Below are 23,535 nucleotides of genomic sequence, written 5' to 3'. Positions count from 1 at the left end.
TCCCGCCCAATTTTTCTTCTGTTTAAGAAACGTTTAGCAACAGCATTGGTGTGATGGATATGATATGATATGGAACACTGCGTTTGCCTTGCGGCATTGCGTTGGAGAGGCAGTTGCACTGCGTTCTGTGTTGTGCATACGTTGGATTTATCGAAGTTAAGCGTCAAAATGTATGCGTAGACCGCTTGACAGAAATGGTAGCGGAAGGTGAATGTTGAACATTTGTTGCACACATATCCAAATGATGCTGCGTACTATTTTGCGTAAACATACTATCGGTGTGATTAAGGCGTTTGTGTACAACATCCTGTCCTTGTTTTATTGTTGGCACTAAAAAAAATACTAATTGACCATTCTGAGGGACAATACAGTTCTATTCTAAATATATTTGATTCTGGCTAATTTATAGCTATATTCTAGCCAATACATTTCACAATATAGCCAATGTTGAATTTGCAGCTTGGCCATAGCGGCAAATGATATCGCTCAATTGGGAACCGTTTTCAAGGAGCTATGGACGAACAGTTGTTCCGCAACAGTTGTTCCCAGAAAACTTCCTGTGCGAGTGTAAACCAACAGCTAAAGAACGTCTAAAAAAGAGTATCTAGCTACCTCCTAGAATTAGGCTAGTAATAGGAGGACATTAAGGGCCATGTAGAGAGTAAAAAGCTTTGGACAATCATGTTCGCTGGTGGGGTGTTCCCGATTGACATAAATTAAAAGTGTATAGATTTTCCCAAAGGAGCAGCACAACGAGATGCATGGATACCTGCTGTAAAACGAGGTGGTTGGACGCCAGCGTCAAAAATACAAACGGGTATTTAGCGCACACTTCATTACTGGTAAGTTTAACAAGTTTAACATAACCTACAACAAAAAGTTGGGTAAACAACACTTTCCTGCAGATACCCAATCTCCTCCAACCTACCATCAAATGGACCAACCGCATGTGCAACAGGTCAAGTAAGTGTAAATATAATTTTTGTCAACATTCTGCCTCGTAGAGACTCGAGTCGTTTTTGTATTTATTTTACCGACTTATTTCAGACTGAATAGCCACGGGGTAAACATGGTGACAGTCTGACGTTTAGGCAAGCATCCGTCCGGAAGTGTCATGTAAAAATACTCACGAGCGTGAAATAGTTCCCATAGACACCCTTTTTCTATCGTACTGCAATCTCGTTAGCTAAATTGTCACTTGTATTTTCAATCTCCTGTCCCATGCAGGTGATGCACAATATGTCAATAGACAAACGTAACCGGCAGTTGACCAAAGCATTTCCTCGCAATCAGCTGGAAGTGTTTGTGAAATTTGCCAGCTGATTGAGTGTGACAACATTCAGCCTGTTGTTCGGTTAGGCTCGGCCATATTATGCAAGTGTTTTTTTTAACTTTAACATAAGGTGACCAGATTTCTGGAATGAGAACCGGGGACATTTCCAGTTCGGCTTATAATATATAATTAAAATAACCAATGTTATTATCTATTATCTATTATATATAATATCAATATATAATTAAAATATCCAATGTTATTATCTATTATATAATGAAAATATCCAATGTTATTATCTAGGAATTTTTTTTTTTAAAGGGACAATTCCGGTTTCATGTGTTTTGTCTAACAGGCACATTGTGATAGAGAAAACAACTATACTACAGAAACACTATAGACAAGACAGAACTGTCCAATCTGAACAGCCATTCAGTGGTCCTGGTAGTCTGGGTAGAAATAAGAACAGAAGAGAACATGAGCAAAATTGAAAAAAAAGAGACAATAGTCTATATGAAATACTTAACAACATAATAAAGAAATAAGATTCTGATGTGATTGGTAACTACATAATATACTTATACCAACCTAATCTGTATATTTATCAGAAGAATGTATTTTCTTCAGGATTGCTCTGTCTTTGGCCAGCTTCTCCATGATCTCCTGGCAGGGGAGGTTGAAGTTTGTCTTCACAATAAGAAAGGACTTGATGGTAGGAACAGTCAACCTATTTCTTGCTGCTGTCCATATATCATTAGTTTGGGAGAACACTCTCTCGACTGGTGCATTACTTCCAGGTAAGCACATGACAACAGACACTAATCTAGCCAGGTTAGTGTGTGTGATGTCGTTCTCTTTGAAGTGGGTAACCACCGTGCTCCATCTCTGACTAAGAGGTGTCTCAGATGTTTTCCATTCTTCAAGCGATCCCCCCTTTAGGAACTCGTGCAGGCCAGTAACCTGGTCACACAATGCATCCTCATTGATGGTCACATGGGGGCATTTTTCCTGCAGTGTGCCTGCTGCCTTCTGGATCTCTTCACGCTGAGGTTGCCTTTTTAAAAGGAGACAATGGTAATATTTTAGATTATCTGTGTGCTTTCCCCATGCTTGCAAGTAGTTCACAGCCGTAGTGAAGAATGATTGGGATGTTTTGAGAAAGCTTTCTTTAGACATGTCTCCATTGTCCTCTAGCTCTCTCAGAAGTCCTCTGACCAAAACTGTAATGAAGTTGTCATCACGTCTTGCAGTCAATTTTGCCTCAACGTTTCTCAGAATAGCAGCGGACTCCACGGCACAGTGGTCCTGGCCTCCGAGCATCTTGATCGTGTCACAGAATTCGTGTCAAGTTTCCATGGACAAAGGCCAGCCAAAGTTCAGTCAGTGGATCTTCGAACATTGTTCGCAGGACAACGAGGGCATTTGTCTTCAGAAATAAAAAAGGATTTCAATGGCACATACATTTTCAGCACTCTTTCTAGAGCAGGGAGCAGGGACATCCAGAGAACATAGCTGTGTCCTAAAATGTTATGGTACTCCTGGCCAACAACTCACAGAAGCCCTTCAGTCTTTCTCCTCTGACAATGAAAATATGAACATATCCAAATATCTTTGTGAGCAGGTACTCAACATCATATCCAAAGCTGTTCTGGCTGTGTTATGAATGATGTGGGCAGGACAACCTCAGCCAATCACCTCCCGCTGCAGAGGATTTTTTACTTTGGTATGGACATTGACCCTCCCCAGCCTATTCAGTCCTCCAAAGAAGGTATTTGTTGTCGGCAGAGAATGTTTTCCAGGTTACATTTTTGGATGACCACCAGGACCTCAGTTGCAATTTCCTCTGCTGTTTCTCCATTCAATTCAACAAAATCAAGCAGTTTTGTTTCCACAGATGTGCTGCCATCATATATCTTACAATATCTGACTACTACTGGCAGCAGCTTTACATGTTCATGATTGGACACATCAATGGACAGGGACACAAATTCAACCTGGGTCTAGGTCCTGTGTTACCAAAGTAGTTGCCCATGTTGCTCACACGTTACTCACTATGGCTTCACATTTTGTCCTAGCACATGTAAACGTTGGCTCATAAAGCTTCCGTGTCAGTTGTGCTGTGCAGTCCATAGATCTATGATTGTGTCACATAGTGTGGTATGCAAAGACACCCTCCTGCACAGCTAAATCATATTCTTCTTGGGAAGTCTCTACCTTCTTGAAGAATGTGGTGACAGAGGGCATACCAACACGGCCAATCAGAGAGGCTTCATACTTTTTCGCCTGCTGATGTTCTACCACTGCCGTTCTTCTCCGGATGCCAATTGAAAGAGAGGAACTACGAAGGGTGCAGTGAACCATTCTATTGTCTTGACCTGAGCATTGGAAAGAGTCATTGCATCTCCTCTGTCTGTTCTTCACTATCCTTGTGTCACTCTACTTACACTTCACTTTTTCTTCTCCTCCTCTTTTCTTCACTCGTCTTCCTTTCCTTCTCTTCACCTTTCCACTTCACTCTTCTCCCTCCTTGCTTCACTCTTTTTACTCCTTTAATGTTTCCTTCTCCTTCCTCTCCAATCTGTGTTAATAAATAACTATTAGATAAAATACTTTGGTTAATAGATTCCCATTGTTTGCCTCATTTTTTGTATTTGTTTTTTCATAAACATTGTTTGGAAAAATGAATTGGCAGGCTCTGTCACCATATATTTACCTTTCCTCTTCTATCTCCTTCACTCTTCCTCCTCTCCACTGCTAATGTTATCCATGAACATTTCTCAATATATTTCCACACTACTTATAATGCCAAACCATTAAAATTGTTATCTACAAAAATATTCTCAGAATTAATTGCATTCATTTGATATAATCATATTTTCAAAATAGCCCGTCCACTGCATGTTTACATGTGAACGTTTTTTAACCTCGCTACCATAACAGTAGCTAGCTAACGTTAGCTAGCATAGCCCATTTAAAACCTTATAGAACAGATCATCTATCTATATGATAAATTGTAACATAACATCACTAGCTAGTATCTCAAACGATTGTAACTTACCTGGCTTGAAAAGACATTTGTGGTAATGTTGTGGATTCGCTTGCTTCTGGTCGAGTTTTCCACAACAGTTCTCTCTAAAACTATCGCGAGTAGTTAGTACAAGAAGAGTGAAAACGGGGACTGTCCCTGGTGAACGGGGACATCTGGTCACCCTACTTTAAAAAACTTCTTAGGGCTGAAATCACGTTAACGGGATCGATATGACAACAGCCAGTGAAAGTGCAGGGCGCCAAATTCAAAACAACAAATCTCATAATTAAAATTCCTCAAGCATACAAGTATCTTATACCATTTTAAAGGTACTCTTGTTGTTAATCCCACCAGTGTCTGATTTCAAATAGGCTTTACAGCGAAAGCACCACAAACGATTATATTAGGTCAGAGCCAAGCCACAGAAAAACACAGCCATTTTTCCAGCCAAAGAGAGAAGTCACAAAAAGCAGAAATAGAGAGAGAATTAATCACTAACCTTTGATGATCTTCATCAGATGACACTCATAGGACTTCATGTTACACAATACATGTATGTTTTGTTTGATTAAGTTCATATTTATATAAAAAAATCTCAGTATACATTGGTGCGTTATGTTCAGTAGTTCCAAAAACATCCGGTGATTTTGCAGAGAGCCACATCAATTTACAGAAATACTCATTATAAATGTTGATGAAAATGCAAGTGTTATGCATGGAACTTTAGATACACTTCTCCTTAATGCAACCACTGTGTCAGATTTTTAAAAAAGCGTTACAGAAAAAGCAAACCATGCAATAATCTGAGAACGGCGCTCAGACAACAAATACATATATCCGCCATGTTGGAGTCAACAGAATTCAGAAATAACATTAAATATTCACTTACCTTTTGAAGATCTTCATCAGAATGCACTCCCAGGAATCCCAGTTCCACAATAAATGTTTGATTTGTTCGATAATTTCCATCATTCATGTCCAAAAAGCTACTTTTGTTAGCGCATTTGGTAAACAAATCAAAACTCATGAAGCGTGTTCACTAGTTGCAGACGAAATGTCAAAAAGTTCTGTTACAGTCCGTAGAAACTTGTCAAACGATGTATGGAATCAATCTTTAGGATTTTTTTAACATAAATCTTCAATAATATTCCAATTGGAGAATTCCTTTGTCTTCAGAAAAGCAAAATAACGGGAGATACCTCTCATGTGAAATGCGCGTGACTGCTGGCAGACCTCTGACTCATTCCCCCTTCATTCAGCCCCCCTTCATAGTAGAAGCATCAAACAAGTGTCTAAAGATGGTTGACATCTAGTGGAAGCCTTAGGAAGTGCAACATGACCAATATCCCACTGTATCTTCAATAGGAGCTGTGTTGAACATCGACCAACCTCAGATTTCCCACTTCCTGGTTGGTTTTTGCCTGCCATATGAGTTCGGTTATACTCACAGACATCATTCAAACAGTTTTAGAAACGTCAGCGTTTTCGATCCAAATATACGAATAATATGCATATATTAGCAACTGGGACTGAGGAGCAGGCATTTTACTCTGGGCACCTTATTCATCCAAGCTACTCAATACTGCCCCCCAGCCATAAGAAGTTTTAACACCAATGACTCGTGACTTGACTTGGACTTGCGCCTTTTGACTCGACCTGACTTGATACCCTCCCCAAGCCCAAATATTAAAAATGATGCTCTTAATAAAGTGTTTGGCGCGTCAACTCTTCATTTAACGGACTACAGGTTGAATCGGACAGCAGCCAATCAAATTGTGCCAGCTGAGAAAAAGTTGTGCATGTCAGTGCAGAGGAACATCGGCGGGTGAGTTCAGATGGAGCCCTTGGAAAGATGATACCCCAAATGATAATTTTTTATTTATATATTTTCCGATATAAAGGCGACGCTGTATCAACAAAAAAATGGATTGCAACCTGCAAAACATGCGAGAAGAAAATAAGAGGAAGGCGCAACAATTTCCAACTTTGTTTGACATTTGAAGCTGCTGTTCTGATTGGTGTTAGTAATGACTAATGATACCTGTATTACCAGACCTGGCCATGGGGGGGCAGAGTGTCTCTACTGCTGTTCTCGGCAGTGAGGACCCACCATCAGCAGTGAGGACCCACCATCAGCAGTGAGGACCCACCATCAGCAGTGAGGACCCACCAGGCAGTGAGGACCCACCATCGGCAGTGAGGACCCACCATCGGCAGTGAGGACCCACCATCGGCAGTGAGGACCCACCATCGGCAGTGAGGACCCACCATCGGCAGTGAGGACCCACCATCGGCAGTGAGGACCCACCATCGGCAGTGAGGACCCAGTAGGCAGTATGTAGCCTAAATCCTGCCTGATGTTACTGCTGTTCCTAAAACCATTGACATACGTTAGCCTACTGTAACCACAGAGAGAGAGAGTGTATGTGTAACGGCTGTTGGTGGAAGAAGGTGAGGACCCAGGTGCAGCGTGGTACGTGTTCATCATTTAATGGAACTGAACACTGATTAACAAAACGACGAGAACAACCAAAACAGTTCTGTCTGGTGCAGACACAAAAACAGAAAGCAACTACCCACAAAAACACAGTGGGGAAAAAGCTACCTAAGTATGGCTCACAATCAGAGACAACGATAGACAGCTGCCTCTGATTGAGAACCACACCAGGGCCAAACAAAGAAATCCAAAACATAGAAAATGAACATAGAATGACCACCCTAGTCACACCCTGGCCTAACCAAAATAGAGAATAAAAGGGCGTGACAGTATGTGTGTTAAGGTTGGGCGATTGTTACAAGCCTACATCGCCCGATGGCGCCCCATAGCGATCCTCGATAGTCGATCACTATTGGGGTGTCTTTCTCATGGCTACCCATGTATTTCCATGGCAACATAAAATGTATATGGAAAGTAATAAATATATAGAGATTTTTTTTTAAGCATTCATGAATTGCATTCATGTAATATACTAACTATTACTCTTGTTAAAAATATGAAATGGTATTACATTTGGTGAAGAGCACATTATGACTTGTTTAGGACTCGAAACACAAACTTTAGGACTTGAGACTTGAGACGGTCTTGACTCGGACTTGCCTGTCTTGACTTGGGACTTGTAAAACAATGACTTGGTCCCACTTCTGCAGACCATAATAGTACACTGTAGTAATCATTCACCTTTGGTCCCTAGACTGAGTTTGGGATCATCTACAGCCATGTGGAGGACAAACTCTACTTTGCTCAGAAGGGCAAAGGGGCTTTCCTCAACGGTGTGCCTCTCTATTTATTTATTTATCTTTATTTAACTAGGCAAGTCAGACACTACATTGCAATTTAGACAGTTATAAGTTCCCAAATGTGCCATTTTTCAACCCAATAATACAGGTATGAGTTTAAAAGGGCTCAGCATACATTACAGACAAAAGAATAAAAATGAAACATGCAGGTAAGGTAGTAGGAACTCAGGTGTGTGCAGAAACGCATAGCGCTATATAACACTGTTTCAATGTCAATTCATGAGCCATATCTTTTGGACATCAATGTCAGTTGTGAAGATGTTCAGAGGTCTCCATGTTGTATCCACTGAAGTGTTACTCCTCTTCATACCATCAGGCACTGAGTTTGACATGATGTCAAGGAAGGTTATTGCAGCGGGCAGCTCGGCCGTAGCCAATCAAAACGCGCAAGTGGTCCAGGCCTTCCCCTGTACCCATGACAACGAGGATTCTAAAGCCAAGTAAGTGGAATGCCTAGCAACGGACACAGCGTTCAAAACGGGACATTAGGCACGGCACTGCGTTCTCCTTGTTTAGCCATTTGAACAATGAACCGCCATTGCTTTGGAGAGGTACGTCTTCGTGAAATAAAGACCAATTTAATTGAATATACCCAATGTGTGGATTCTCATCCTTGAGGTTATGCTGCCACCTACTGTTTGTGTGTTCTACCTACATGTCTTTTACCATTGACATAGTGAAACGAAATGGTTATAATAACGTCACTTGATGCTCAATTCAGTTAAACCTCCATTACATTTATGCAGTAATGCCATATAATGTCAATCCCATATTGGTCAAATAAAATCACAGAATGGTTTTGGGTACAGTAAAAATCTGCTATCATATTCAGGTAGATTTAAAAAAAAAAATAATAATCAGAATAAACACAGACACTGTTATAACGTTTAGGCTACACATTGAATTCTCATCTTGGTTTTCTTTTTGGTGAGGCCACCATTTCATTTAATGAATGCATTGATGCCTGCCTATATCAGATGGATGCCGAGTCTGGTCTCATTACATAAGACAGAGGGTTAATTAAGGCATAAAAAAAACTGAAAGTAGGGTGGTTGGTCAGGGTGGATGGATGGGCGTATAATGCAAATGTCTAGTAACCTTTTGCCTGTTCAAATCTCCACATGGACAACTTGAACATTTTAGCTAATTAGCAACTACTTACTACTTTTTAGCTACTTTAAAATGACTTAGCATGTTAGCTAACCCTTTAACCTAACTCTTAACCCTAACCTTAAACTCTAACCCCAACCCCTAGCCTAGCTAATGTTAGCCACCTAGCTAAAATTAGCAACAACCAAGTGCAATCTGAAACGTACAGTATCATACGAATTGTAATTCGTAACATATCACACCAATTGGAATGTCCTCAGATTTACATTTACTATATTACGCCTGCCCCCCTGAGTCCAGGTTGTCCTACATTCAACCATCAAGCCTGGCTAATATTTCAAAACAAGTATTTTCTTCATGCCAGGCAAGCCCATCATGACATTCAAATCAGGAGGACCCCTTTCCTCAGCGTTATGGCCCATCTGGACATGAGCCATAAGAGATGCACTATTTGAACCAAATAGGGTCAGTTACTGCAGCCACAACAACATTGAAACAGAATCCTACTTTAACCAATGACCAGCCAGCATTGGAAAGCATGGACAGTTTCGCAAGTTGGAACCGCATGGAGTGAAAATCCTTTAAAAGACTCATTGTCCAGAGCACTAAGCTATGAATTGTATCCCACCAAACTGATTGACAATAATCTTGAAATGTAGAAAGCATTGTCCCCTGTTATCACATGTTGAAATATTGACTTTGCCATGTTATTACATCTTGATCAATATTTCTCATGATCATGTGAGTTGGCAAAGGGGTTATTTGGTCATAAAAAAAACTAGGAGGAACAAGGCACTCTTCATATAACTAAAATGTCTTTAAAGCATGTTCAATGGAACAAAGATCGAAAAACTCTTGACGTGTTTCGGCATAGGCCACCGTGGGAACTAGTGGGAATTTGTTATAAACATTTTATTTTCCCAAATATAAGAGAAAAATACAACTGCTTCAAATGCGCTCCTACTCTCCATTGTGATTGTGAGATAGGTGTCAATGTGTTCAAACAGCTGAACTGTGAATAGCATTGTGGTTTCCTCCTCTAAACTTGTGACCTATCGCTTTACCTTAACCTTTTGTGATGTAGAGCTAGTAGGTTGATTATGGATAATGGAGGGGGATTATGGATAATGTATGGTAATTGTGGATAATGGAGGGGATAATGGGGGTTATGGATAATGTAGAGGATTATGGATAATGTTGTGTTATGGGTAATGGGGGTATGGGTAATGGAGGGGTTATGGATAATGTAGAGGATTATGGATAATGTTGGGTTATGGGTAATGGGGGTATGGGTAATGGAGGGGTTATGGGTAATGGGGGATTATGGATAATGTAGAGGATTATGGATAATGTTGGGTTATGGGTAATGGGGGTATGGGTAATGGAGGGGGTTATGGATAATGGAGGGGTTATGGATAATGTAGAGGATTATGGATAATGTTGGGTTATGGGTAATGGGGGTATGGGTAATGGAGGGGTTATGGATAATGTAGAGGATTATGGATAATGTTGGGTTATGGGTAATGGGGGTATGGGTAATGGAGGGGGTTATGGGTAATGGAGGGGGTTATGGATAATGTAGAGGATTATGGATAATGTTGTGTTATGGGTAATGGGGGGGTTATGGGTAATGGAGGGGGTTATGGATAATGGGGGGGATTATGGATAATGGATCACCTGTGGAACTCTGTTTAGGGATACTAAACCGAAGCATTGCATGCTGTCATACCTTGTAACTTACATAGAATGCTTACATAGAATGCTTACATAGAATGCTTACATAGAATGCTTACAGGGTTCTTTTGCAATTTGGGTGAACTATCCCTTGAACTATTAAAATGGTGGAAGCCCTCAATGGCAATGTCCATGCTACAAGGGGTTATATACATCTAGAGTACCTATTTCTATGGCATCAAATAACTGCTACAGTTCCTACTTTTCAGTAAAGTGTTAGAAATTACTCCAATTGAGACTGTTTGTATTATTGGGTTGTTCATATCAACCTGACTGAGGATTGCCTGTACAACGTTTTTAAAATACACTGAACACGCGGTTTGTTGATGTCAACGTTGTGAACAGAGTCCATCGTGTTGGTGGTGTGGTTATGGTATAAACAGGCATAAGCCACGGACAATGAATACAATTGTATTTTAACAATGGCAATTTGAACGCACAGAAATACAGTGACGAGATCCTGAGGCCCATTGTCGCGCCATTCATCCGCCACCATAACCTCATGTTTCAGCATGATAATGCATGGCCCCATGTCGCAAGGATCTGTACACAATTCCTCGAAGCTGAAAATGTCCCCGTTCTTCCATGACCTGCATACTCACCAGACATGTCACTCTTTGAGCATATTTGAGATGCTCTGGATCGATGTGTACGACAGCGTGTTCCAGTTCCGGCCAATATCCAGCAACTTTGCATAGCTTGAAGACGAGTGGGACAACATTCCCCAGGCCACAATCAACAGCCTGATCAACTCTATGCTAAGGAGATGTGTCGCGCAACGTAAGGCAAATGGTTTGTCACACCAGATACGGACTGGTTTTCTGAACCCACGAACCTACCTTTTCTTTTCTTTTTTTTCCAAATGTATCTGTGACCAACTGATGCATATCTGCATTCCCAGTCATGTGAAATCCATAGATTAGGGCGTAATGCATGTATTTAAATTGACTGATTTCCCTTTATGAACTACTGTAACTCAGTCAAATCTTTGAAATGGTTACATGTTGCGTTTAATAGTTTTGTTCAGTATTGCTAATGGCGTGCAATGGCGCAACACTGGCCAGTAAGCGGCAGCACATACCCGTCATTCGTCTTGTTGGGCAAACTAGCCAAGAAGAAGACGATTTAATGCGGAAGTAAAAAAAAAAAAAATTGGTTCTATGCGGAAGTGGTGGCTTATTGACTTTTCCCAACTCGATCTACTATCGGTGAGATTTTAGTCTATTTTTTTCTCGATCATTCGTATGCTAGTTACAGTCTCTTATTTCCTATTCTGTGCACAGACTAGCTCGATAATGTGTTGGGTGTTACATTTATGATGGAATGGTTATAAATCCCCGCATATCCGCTAAACCAATCTCGGATCAGTACTGTAAATCGTTTTTTTAATGGATAAACAAGACTTTATCTGAAAACATTTGCAATGCAAACAGTTTTATTATAGAATATCGCTATTTGTTTTAATGAATTAAATGATTATACCATCATTTGTCAATGTACTTTCGCATTCTTCCCATCAGTATAGGAACAATCAGTCTTTCTTCCCTCTAGGGTTGCTATTTTTACAAAGGTCATGCTCTTGGAAAATGGAAATTACAGGATGATTTGCCTCAGGTTTCATAAAGCTCTTATTCTGATAGAATTGACAGCATGTTCAGCTCCATTGCTACAAGCACATACTGGACCCAGTATTGGGGTAGCTAGTTTATTTGCAAATTTCTCCAACATAACCATAGTATGATCGATAAACATTGAGGTGTTATTTTATCAATGTTTTATGTATTAAGTAAAACCTTTTCACTGTCTGTTCCACAGCATCCTTTTAAGGACATAGGTCTTGCATCAAGGCACCATACCATGACTGACCTTTGGCAGAATGCCATGGACCATGCTGTGGCTCTGGCCAGGAAAGCAGGCTCGGTGAGTGTCTCTGTCTGTGTCTGTCTGTCTGGCTCTGTCTGTTTTTGTGTCTGTCTTTGTGTTTGTCTGTCTGACTGTCTCTGTCTGACTGTCTCTGTCTGTTTTTGTGTCTGTCTTTACTTTCTGTCTGTTTTTGTGTCTGTCTTTCCTTTCTGTCTGTTTTTGTGTTTGTCTGTCTGACTGTCTCTGTATGACTGTCTCTGTCTGAGTTTGTGTCTGAATTTCTGTCTGTATGTCTTTGTCTGTCTGACTGACTGACTTACTTACTTACTTACTTTGTGTCTGTTAGAGCGTGTGGTGGTGCTGCTTGTCTTGTGGTTTTCTTCACTGACCTTTTGGCTTCAGACAGAAGTTCCAGTATTCAACCGTGTATCTATCTGCTGCAGCTTGTAAGGGATGCAGTACAGAATGACATGAAGGTTATGTTGAAGAGTTCTTCTGTGGACCTGGTGACTAAAACTGACCAAAAGGTGGAGCAACTCATTATAGACTCTGTGAAGGAGAAATTCCCCACGCACAGGTACAATAACTTACTGTGGCTTTGCTTATATAAAGACATATCCTGACACACACACACACACACACATATATACATACATACATACATACACACACACACTGGCACACTTCTTATAGCCCAAGAAAAAGAGAAGGATTTTTACAGGTATATTACAGAACCTCCCGATCAGTATCTGTTCAATCAGATATTATAAAGGTGTTTCTAGAGGATGCTGATATTATAAAGGTGTTATTATAAAGGTGTTTCTAGAGGATGCAGACATTGTAAAGGTGTTTGGTGTTTCTAGATGATGCAGACATTATAAAGGTGTTTCTAGATGATGCAGACATTATAAAGGTGTTTGGTGTTTCTAAATGATGCAGACATTATAAAGGTGTTTGGTGTTTCTAGATGATGCAGACATTATAAAGGTGTTTCTAGATGATGTAGACATTATAAAGGTGTTTGGTGTTTCTAGATGATGCAGACATTATAAAGGTGTTTCTAGATGATGTAGACATTATAAAGGTGTTTGGTGTTTCTAAATGATGCAGACATAAAGGTGTTTGGTGTTTCTAGATGATGCAGACTATATGGACTTTAATGGCGGTAGTTTTACGGAGAGGGGGCGATCTAGACTTGTCCAATAAGAAAACATTTTGCTACGGAAAATGAAAATTAGCATTTCAGATTGTCCCTCTCTGTTGCAGTCCGTTTCCTTTAGTGCCTTAATGATCTTGCACGTAGAGAGAGAGCTGAAAACACAGGCGAAGCCGCCTCTGGCTTTACATAGAAACAAATGGAGGTCGACTGGGTTGTTCTTTTCCTGGTGTGTTAAAGCAGCTTTGTGAACATGACCTTGTTCTCCTTGTGTTGCAGTTTCATAGGCGAGGAGTCGGTGGCTGCTGGAGAGCCCTGTGTTCTAACTGACAACCCAACCTGGATTGTCGACCCGGTAGATGGAACCACTAACTTTGTCCACGGGTAATTTATTAAATTATTGTTATTTTCTCAAAAAAATGTGGTAATCGTTTTGTGTCGATTTTAAAATATCTTATCAAACACCTGATTTCCATTTAATCCTGTCATTATGTAGCATGCACATTTGATCATCTTACTGTAGCATTGGTTATCCTATTTAACACCATCTTTCTGAAATCCATGGCTTCCAACAGATATCCATTTGTTGCCGTGTCTATTGGCTTTGCAGTCGACAGAAAGGCAAGTTTTCCTATTAATCATTCAGAGTTTTTCTGAACCTAGAGAACTCATGAGACGTTTCATTGTTCATTCTTCATTTTAAAATTGCAAGGTTTTGCACCCACGAGTTAAATCTGCAACATAATTGTACTCTTGAACAATTACGGTAATTTAAAACCAAACTTATTTTTTTTGTCCTAGCATTCTGTGTTTCATAAATTCAATTTTTTTTTTTTTATGATCAACTGACCGGGAAGATCATCTATGTTTAAACCAGTATAATGTATATTCATCACCAGTCATTAAAGGGGCTGTAAATGTCTAAAATGTTATTGAATGTAGATTTCTCTTTTTGGTTTTTGAATTGTGGTTGATTGTGTACCCTCACCTCTTTCACGGTGTATACAGGGATAGTGAATCTCTGTTCAGATTGCCACCGCAACAGACATTCCTCTCTTGTTTCTCTCAGCTGGAGTTTGGAGTGGTGTACAGCTGCATAGAAGACAAGATGTACACAGCCAGGAAAGGGAAGGGGGCCTTCTGCAATGGACAGCTCCTTAATGTGTCAGACCAGAAAGGTTCAGTAGTTAGTTCAACCAGTGCATCTATAGTGCTGTATAGTAATACTAGTATTATGTCTCTCTGAATTCACTACTATTCATATTTTACTTTACTATAGACCAGTGTTTCCCAATCTTTTATTTGGTGAGAAGCCACATATTTACATTTCCCTACTCCGTTTGAGTCCAGATTTACATTGTAGCGCTGCATTTAAACTAGTATTTCATTTTTGTTAAAATTAGCATTACAATTCATGAGCATTACAATTCATGAGCATTACAATTCATGAGCATTACAATTCACGAGCATTACAATTCACGAGCATTACAATTCACGAGCATTACAATTCACGAGCATTACAATTCACGAGCATTACAATTCATGAGAATTTGCAACATCTTTAAAACAAATTTGTAATCCTTTATACACATCATCATTCAATTCTGACCTACTTCCCTCCTCACACTCCCCTGCTAACCTTCCCTCCCTGTCTCTCTTACCCTGTCTATCCAACAAACCTCAAATAGGAATGTCACTGAAGTGCTGAACTTTCTCATTACAGAAATCAGCCAGTCTATCATTGCTACTGAGTTTGGTTCCAACAGGGACACAGAGGTGGTTGACAAAATCTTCTCCAGCATGAGAAAGATCCTGTGTTTACCCATCCACGGGTAAGAATGCCCTGACCACGTTTAGAATGTCATCCACGGGTAAGAATGCCCTGGCCACATTTAGAATGTCATCCACGGGTAAGAATGCCCTGGCCACGTTTAGAATGTCATCCACGGGTAAGAATGTCATCCACGGGTAAGAATGCCCTGGCCACGTTTAGAATGTCATCCACGGGTAAGAATGCATCCTGAATGCCACGTTTAGAATGTCATCCACGGGTAAGAATGCCCTGGCCACGTTTAGAATGTCATCCACGGGTAAGAATGCCCTGGCCACGTTTAGAATGTCATCCACGGGTAAGAATGCCCTGGCCACGTTCCCAAATGGCATACTTCCATACTACTTATTCGACATTGCGTGGAGGCCAAGTATTTAAATGTTTTCTTGAAAGACTAGGATGGCATACTACATTAGCTGAGATGAGTATGGGACCACTCTGCATACTATTCAGGAAGTTTTTTTCACATTTGGTATCCCAGAACTTATCCTATTGCTAGTGGGAAAACCTTCGTACCATCAGATAAGACTCTGCTCTATGTGGGTATCTTGATGACACTAACCCTAACTCTGACGCTGGAAAAGCTTTGTGCAAGCAATAGTCTTGTCCAATAAGAAATGCCAGTTTTAGTTGTCTGTTGTAAAACATTTTGTTACGGTAATGAACACAACCTCTCTCTGTCCATCTTCCTAGGATTCGAGGTGTTGGCACAGCGGCCACAAACATGTGTCTGGTGGCGTCGGGCTGCGTGGAGGCCTACTACGAGATAGGGATTCACTGCTGGGACATCGCTGCCGGGGCCATCATAGTCACAGAGGCAGGGGGCGTCCTCATGGATGTAGATGGTACGTCACTGTATATCCCAGATAGATATCCCACATAGACCTCTGCCCCACATTTGGGCTCCTGAGTGGTTCAGCGGTCTAAGACACTGCATCTCAGTGCTAGAGGCATCACTACAGACCTTGGTTCAGCGGTCTAAGACACTGCATCTCAGTGCTAGAGGCGTCACTACAGACCCTGGTTCAGAGGTCTAAGACACTGCATCTCAGTGCTAGAGGCGTCACTACAGACCCTGGTTCAGCGGTCTAAGACACTGCATCTCAGTGTTAGAGGCGTCACTACAGACCCTGGTTCAGAGGTCTAAGACACTGCATCTCAGTGCTAGAGGCGTCACTACAGACCCTGGTTCAGAGGTCTAAGACACTGCATCTCAGTGCTAGAGGCGTCACTACAGACCCTGGTTCAGAGGTCTAAGACACTGCATCTCAGTGCTAGAGGCGTCACTACAGACCCTGGTTCGATTCCAGGCTGTATCACATCCGGCCGTGATTGGAAGTCCCATAGGTCGGTGCGCAATTGGCCCAGCATCGTCCGGGTTAGGGTTTGGCCGGTGTAGGCCGTCATTGTAAATAAGAATGTGTTTTTAACTGACTTTCCTAATTAAATAAAGGTTACATTATTTAAAAAAATAAATAAATTTTAAACATAGGCACCATGAACACACTCTTTGCTACTTTTATATTTTTTATATATTCTTTTTACTTCTCTATTTTTTACTTAACAATAATTTTTCTTAAAACTACATGGTTGGCTAAGGGCTTTGTAAGTAAAGCATTTCACTGTAAGGTGCATGTGGCAAATACAATTCTGATTTGATTTGATACCTTGGGAAGATGCAGTGGTGACATCAGAACGAATGGCTACATTCCAAGATGTCCAGATCTACGTTGCCAGGCAACAACGTTGTATTATGATGTCGCGGCAGCGTCCTCTTCACAATGTGTAAACGCCTCTCCTTGCTACATATTCCCAGCCCATTTTGATGCGTCGGCCAAATGGTTTGCGTGTTCACTCGTAAAAATGGGTGGTACCGTGTGGCGCTAACAACGTCCAAGGTTGTGGGTTCAATTCCTGCAGGGATGAAACGCGTATACACTTACTGTACTGTGTGTCGCTTTGTATGGAAGCATCTGCTAAGTGGTACTAATCACAGTATATGGTACTATTATGCACAATAGCACTCAAGATCCAATCACAGATCAGTATAGATTTCAATTAAGCCTCAATAACAATCGATTACCCAGACGCTGAGATCTGATCAGTTTGTAAAAATGACAGTATTTTTGTAGTTGTTGTAATTTAGCAGTTGTATTTTCATTAACAATTAATTAATTAACAATTCCTGCAGGGAATACTTTAACTAGTTTTACTTTCATTATCAATAGTTAATAAGATATAAGTTTCTTTACAGCTATAAAAAAAAATATTACAACATGAATTGTTCATTTTTCTAGGTGGACCATTGGACCTCATGTCCAGAAGGGTTGTGGCTGCAAATAACAAGATAATCGCTGAAAGGATTGTCAAAGAGATTGACGCGTTTACCCCTCTGCGAGATGATGCATCTACAGAGACAGAAGACTGAACAAGGAAAATTGCTATGTTTTAAGTCATATTCTTAGGAAAAAAAAAATGTTTTGCTTGTTTTATTTTTTTTCCAAAAGATATCACTGTTCTTGAACAATTCTGGTCATTTAAAACCAAACTTTTTGTCCTAGCATTTTGTGTTTTATACGTTTTTAATTAGTTCATTTTTAAATATTATAATTGTTTTATGTCAACTGATCAGGAAGATCATTTATGTTTTAAGACAGTACTGTATATGTATCACCAGTCATGTATGTAAAAAAATAAATATATATATATATATATTTTATTTTATTGAGTTTAGATTTTTCCTTTGGTTTTTGAAGTGTACAACATAAGTATAGCATAGTGAACTGATGAGTAAAGAAATGGTCCCACGTTGCTCAGTTGGTAGCGCCTACAACGCCATGGTTGTGGATTCGATTCCTAAAAGTATGATGATGTCTGCACTCACTACTGACTTGTAAGTCGCTCTGGATAAGAGCATCAGCTAAATGACTGAAATGTTAGAACTCAGTCAAATCAAGGTTTAATGCAGCTGACAAAGGGGCTCTTATCCAGGAGTGTGGAAGGTCCAGATAGAACTATGTCCTCTTAATGTTGCACCCTACTGGATTGCATTTTCATTTCAAATGCGCTGTTAAATTATATTCATTTAGTTCTGCACTTACTTAAAGCCTACAGTTTTATATATATATTTTTTAATTACTTTTTAAAATCATGAACGAGCTTTCATGATGTCTTTATGTTAAGTCTCCCTTTATAGCCACGTTTTATACCTGGTACAGACGTTGTGTCTGGATATCTTACAAGTGTAGACGGATCTGGACAGCGAAACCATTTAAATCGTCGTCATCCCCACCTTTTTTTTTTTTTTTTTACAAGTGGCACCATTGAGTTATTGACAAATATGTGTCTTAAAATAATATGAACCAATTTTTTTTTTTTGAAGGAATATCTGTCAAATAATTTGAATACAGGGAGGGACACAGTGGACGGATGAGAGACACGCTTTAATACCATGTGTGCGCACAATCATAATATGGACAAGTTCAGGAACAAGGACGCATGTTAGCGCCAGGTGTCAACAGCTTGCTCAGTTACCTGGGGGTGGCAAGTAGCCTAGTGGTTAGATCGTTGGCCCAGTAACCGAAAGATTCCTGGATCAAATCACCGAGTTGACATGGTAAAAATCTGCCCCCTGAACAAGGCAGTTAACCCACTGTTCCCTGGTAGACTGTCATTGTAAATAATAATTTGTTCTTAACTGACTTGCCTAGTTACATTATATATATATATATAAAAATAGCAGCAGCTAGCAACTCAGCTCCTCAAAAGCCAACATGTTCTTATGTTCCCAGTCGCCTGTAGACTGTTTATGGCCTTATGTCTTTATTAGTACAGTTGTTATTTTGGAAAACTACAAATTGTGTTTCTCATTGGACAAGACCAGGTAGTCCCGCCCCCAGTTTCACTTAATTTCAAAACGTTTTCTCCCTACTGAACCCCACCCTGGGTGGAATTCACTATTTACCAGACAACCCTGGGTGGTATTCACTATTTACCAGACAACCCCGGGTGGTATTCACTATTTACCAGACAACCCTGGGTGGTGTAACTAGACACCATACAACCATGGGTGGTATTCACTAGACACCATACAACCATGGGTGGTATTCACTAGACACCATACAACCCTGTGTGGTATTCACTAGACACCATACAACCCTGGGTGGTATTCTCTAGACAACCCTAGGTGGTATTAACCAGACACCATACAACCCTGAGTGGTATTCACTAGATAAACCTGAGTGGTATTCACTAGACACCAGACCACAATGGATGGTATTCACTAGATAAACCTGGGTGGTATTCACTAGACAACCCTGGGTGGTATTCACAGACAACCCTGGGTGGCATTCACTAGACAACCCTAGGTGGTATTAACTAGACACCATACAACCCTGTGTGGTATTAACTAGACACCATACAACCCTGGGTGGTATTCACTAGATAAACCTGAGTGGTATTCACTAGACACCAGACCACAATGGATGGTCTTCACTAGATAACCCTGGGTGGTATTCACTAGACAACCCTGGGTGGCATTCACTAGACAACCCTGGGTGGTATTCACTAGACACCATACAACCATGGGTGGTATTAACTAGACACCATACAACCCTGGGTGGTATTAACTAGACACCATACAACCCTGGGTGGTATTAACTAGACACCATACAACCATGGGTGGTATTCACTAGACACCATACAACCCTGGGTGGTATTCGCTAGACACCATACAACCCTGGGTGGTATTCCCTAGACAACCATGAGTGGTATTAATTAGACACTAGATAACCATGGTTGGTTTTCACTAGACAACCATGGGTGGTATTCACTAGACACCATACAACCCTGGGTGGTATTCTCTAGACAACCCTAGGTGGTATTCACCAGACACCATTTAACCCTGAGTGGTATTCACTAGATAAACCTGAGTGGTATTCACTAGACACCAGACCACAATGGATGGTATTCACTAGATAAACCTGGGTGGTATTCACTAGACAACCCTGGGTGGTATTCACTAGACAACCCTGGGTGGTATTCACTAGACAACCCTGGGTGGCATTCACTAGACAACCCTGGGTGGTATTCACTAGACAGCCCTGGGTGGCATTCCCTAGACAACCCTGGGTGGCATTCACTAGACAGCCCTGGGTGGTATTCACTAGACAGCCCTGGGTGGTATTCCCTAGACAACCCTGGGTGGCATTCCCTAGACAACCCTGGGTGGTATTCACTAGACAGCCCTGGGTGGTATTCACTAGACAGCCCTGGGTGGTATTCACTAGACAGCCCTGGGTGGTATTCACTAGACAACCCTGGGTGGTATTCACTAGACAGCCCTGGGTGGTATTCCCTAGACAACCCTGGGTGGTATTCAACTAGACAGCCCTGGGTGGTATTCACTAAACAACCCTGGGTGGCATTCCCTAGACAACCCTGGGTGGCATTCACTAGACAGCCCTGGGTGGTATTCACTAGACAGCCCTGGGTGGTATTCCCTAGACAACCCTGGGTGGCATTCCCTAGACAACCCTGGGTGGTATTCACTAGACAACCCTGGGTGGCATTCACTAGACAACCCTGGGTGGTATTCACTAGACAGCCCTGGGTGGCATTCCCTAGACAACCCTGGGTGGCATTCACTAGACAGCCCTGGGTGGTATTCACTAGACAGCCCTGGGTGGTATTCCCTAGACAACCCTGGGTGGCATTCCCTAGACAACCCTGGGTGGTATTCACTAGACAGCCCTGGGTGGTATTCACTAGACAGCCCTGGGTGGTATTCACTAGACAACCCTGGGTGGTATTCACTAGACAGCCCTGGGTGGTATTCCCTAGACAACCCTGGGTGGTATTCAACTAGACAGCCCTGGGTGGTATTCACTAAACAACCCTGGGTGGCATTCCCTAGACAACCCTGGGTGGCATTCCCTAGACAACCCTGGGTGGTATTCACTATACAACCCTGGGTGGTATTCACTAGACAACCCTGGGTGTATTCACTAGACAACCCTGGGTGTATTCACTAGACAACCCTGGGTGGTATTCACTAGACAACCCTGGTGGCATTCCCTAGACAACCCTGGGTGGCATTCCCTAGACAACCCTGGGTGGTATTCACTAGACAACCCTGGGTGGTGTTCACTAGACAACCCTGGGTGTTATTCACTAGACAGCCCTGGGTGGTATTCACTAGACAACCCTGAGTGGTATTCCCTAGACAACCCTGGGTGGTATTCACTAGACAGCCCTGGGTGGTATTCACTAGACAACCCTGGGTGGTATTCACTAGACAACCCTGGGTGGTATTCACTAGACAACCCTGGGTGGTATTCACTAGACAACCCTGGGTGGTATTCACTAGACAACCCTGGGTGGTATTCACTAGACAACCCTGGGTGGTATTCACTAGACAACCCTGGGTGGTATTCACTAGACAGCCCTGGGTGGTATTCACTAGACAGCCCTGGGTTGTATTCCCTAGACAACCCTGGATGATATTCCCTAGACAACCCTGGGTGGTATTCACTATACAACCCTGGGTGGTATTCACTAGACACCAGACCACAATGGATGGTATTCCCTAGACAACCCTGGGTGGTATTCCCTAGACAACCCTGGGTGGTATTCACTAGACAGCCCTGGGTGGTATTCCCTAGACAACCCTGGGTGGTATTCACTAGACAGCCCTGGGTGGTATTCCCTAGACAACCCTGGGTGGTATTCCCTAGACAACCCTGGGTGGTATTAATATTGTATGTGTTACCCGCTTGGACAACACATTCTTTTCATGGATCATGAAAGGGCTGAATTAGGGGAGTGGTGAAGATGTTGTCAAAGTGGCAAGTTACTAAACAAACTACTTAGCCCATTATGATGCCAGGGTGGTTACTGTCATGTGGAACTGAAACGGTACAAATAAACCAGCTTCTTATTTTCCTTGTTGGGGAAACCTGTGGTTGAGACAGAAATATAAGATTCTGAATCATTTGAATGCCTAAGGCAGACACAGGACACTCAAGCTGTGAAAAAAAAAGATCTGATTCAGAAACAAACCCTAGTACAACAGCAATCTGCCCATGGGTATTTTCTGAGCATGAGAACCTCTTTCAGCAAACCTTTTTAATCCACTTTACTGGTGACCTTACTGTAGGAGTTATGACCACTACAAAAAGAATGACCTTACAACGGTAGTGTCACGACAACAAAACATATGTTTTATGTACACAGTACCAGTCAAAAGTTTGGATACACCTACTCATTCCAGGGTTTCTCTTAATTGCTACTATTTTCCACATTGTAAAATAATAGTGAAGACATCAAAACTATGAAATAACACATGGAATTAGTCCTGGGAAAACAAATATTTTCTAAAGAAATGTCCCTTTTTCAGGACCCTGTCTTTCAAAGATAATTTGAAAAAATCCCCAAAACTTCACAGACCTTCATTGTAAAGGGTTTAAACCCTGCTTCCCATGCTTGTTCAATGAACCATAAACAATTAATAAACATGCACCTGTGGAACGGTCGTTAAGACACTAACAGTTTACAGACGGTACGCAATTAAGGTCACAGTTATAAAAACTTAGGACACTAAAGAGGCCTTTCTATTGACTCTGAAAAGCACCAAAAGAAAGATGCCCAGGGTCCCTGATCATCTGTGTGAACATGCCTTAGGCATGCTGAAGGATGCATGAGGACTGCAGATGTGGCCAGGATATTAAATTGCAATGTCCTTACTGTGAGACGCCTAAAACAGCGCTACAGGGAGACAGGGTGGACAGCTGATCATCCTCGCAGTGGCAGACCATGTGTAACAACACCTGCACAGGATCGGTACATCCGAACATCACACCTGCGGGACAGGTACAGGATGGCAACAACAACTGCCCGAGTTACACCAGGAACGCACAATCCCTCCATCAGTGCTCAGACTGTCCACAATAGGCTGAGAGAGGCTGGACTGAGGGCTTGTAGGTCTGTTGAAAGGCAGGTTCTCACCAGACATCACCAGCAACAACATTGCCTAAGGGCACAAACCCACCGTCGCTGGACCAGACAGGATTGGCAAAAAGTGCTCTTCACTGACGAGTCGTGGTTTTTGTCTCACATGGGATGATGGTCGGATTTGCGTTTATCGTCGAAGGAATGAGCGTTACACCGAGTCCTGTACTCTGGAGCGGGACTGATTTGGCGGTGGAGGATCCGTCATTGTCTGGGGCGGTGTGTCACAGCATCAT

General features: G+C 41.6%; 1 protein-coding gene across 2 annotated transcripts; it reads left to right on the top strand.

Annotated features, from left to right (window-relative positions):
• The first annotated feature begins 927 nt into the window (after positions 1 to 927).
• Positions 928 to 18,011, top strand: impa1 (inositol monophosphatase 1). 2 transcript variants are annotated; one of them, XM_024402187.2, is made up of 11 exons: positions 928 to 963; positions 6,355 to 6,635; positions 7,915 to 8,038; positions 12,258 to 12,362; positions 12,749 to 12,882; positions 13,741 to 13,845; positions 14,037 to 14,082; positions 14,531 to 14,639; positions 15,185 to 15,293; positions 15,986 to 16,137; positions 17,590 to 18,011. In XM_024402187.2, exons 4-11 carry the CDS (start codon positions 12,300 to 12,302, stop codon positions 17,718 to 17,720), a joined length of 849 nt encoding a protein of 282 aa, XP_024257955.1. In that variant the 5' UTR covers positions 928 to 963; positions 6,355 to 6,635; positions 7,915 to 8,038; positions 12,258 to 12,299; the 3' UTR covers positions 17,721 to 18,011. The 2 variants fall into 2 exon arrangements, with proteins under 2 accessions (XP_024257955.1, XP_024257954.1); XM_024402186.2 differs by lacking the exons at positions 928 to 963; positions 6,355 to 6,635; positions 7,915 to 8,038 and adding an exon at positions 11,545 to 11,650.
• The last annotated feature ends 5,524 nt before the right edge of the window (positions 18,012 to 23,535 follow it).

The sequence above is a fragment of the Oncorhynchus tshawytscha genome, linkage group LG28 (assembly GCF_018296145.1).
Source record: "Oncorhynchus tshawytscha isolate Ot180627B linkage group LG28, Otsh_v2.0, whole genome shotgun sequence".
In the NCBI taxonomy this organism is placed as follows: domain Eukaryota; kingdom Metazoa; phylum Chordata; class Actinopteri; order Salmoniformes; family Salmonidae; genus Oncorhynchus; species Oncorhynchus tshawytscha.
The sequence above is the reverse complement of the archived record's forward strand: the minus strand, read 5'-3'. Positions and strand labels throughout refer to the sequence as shown.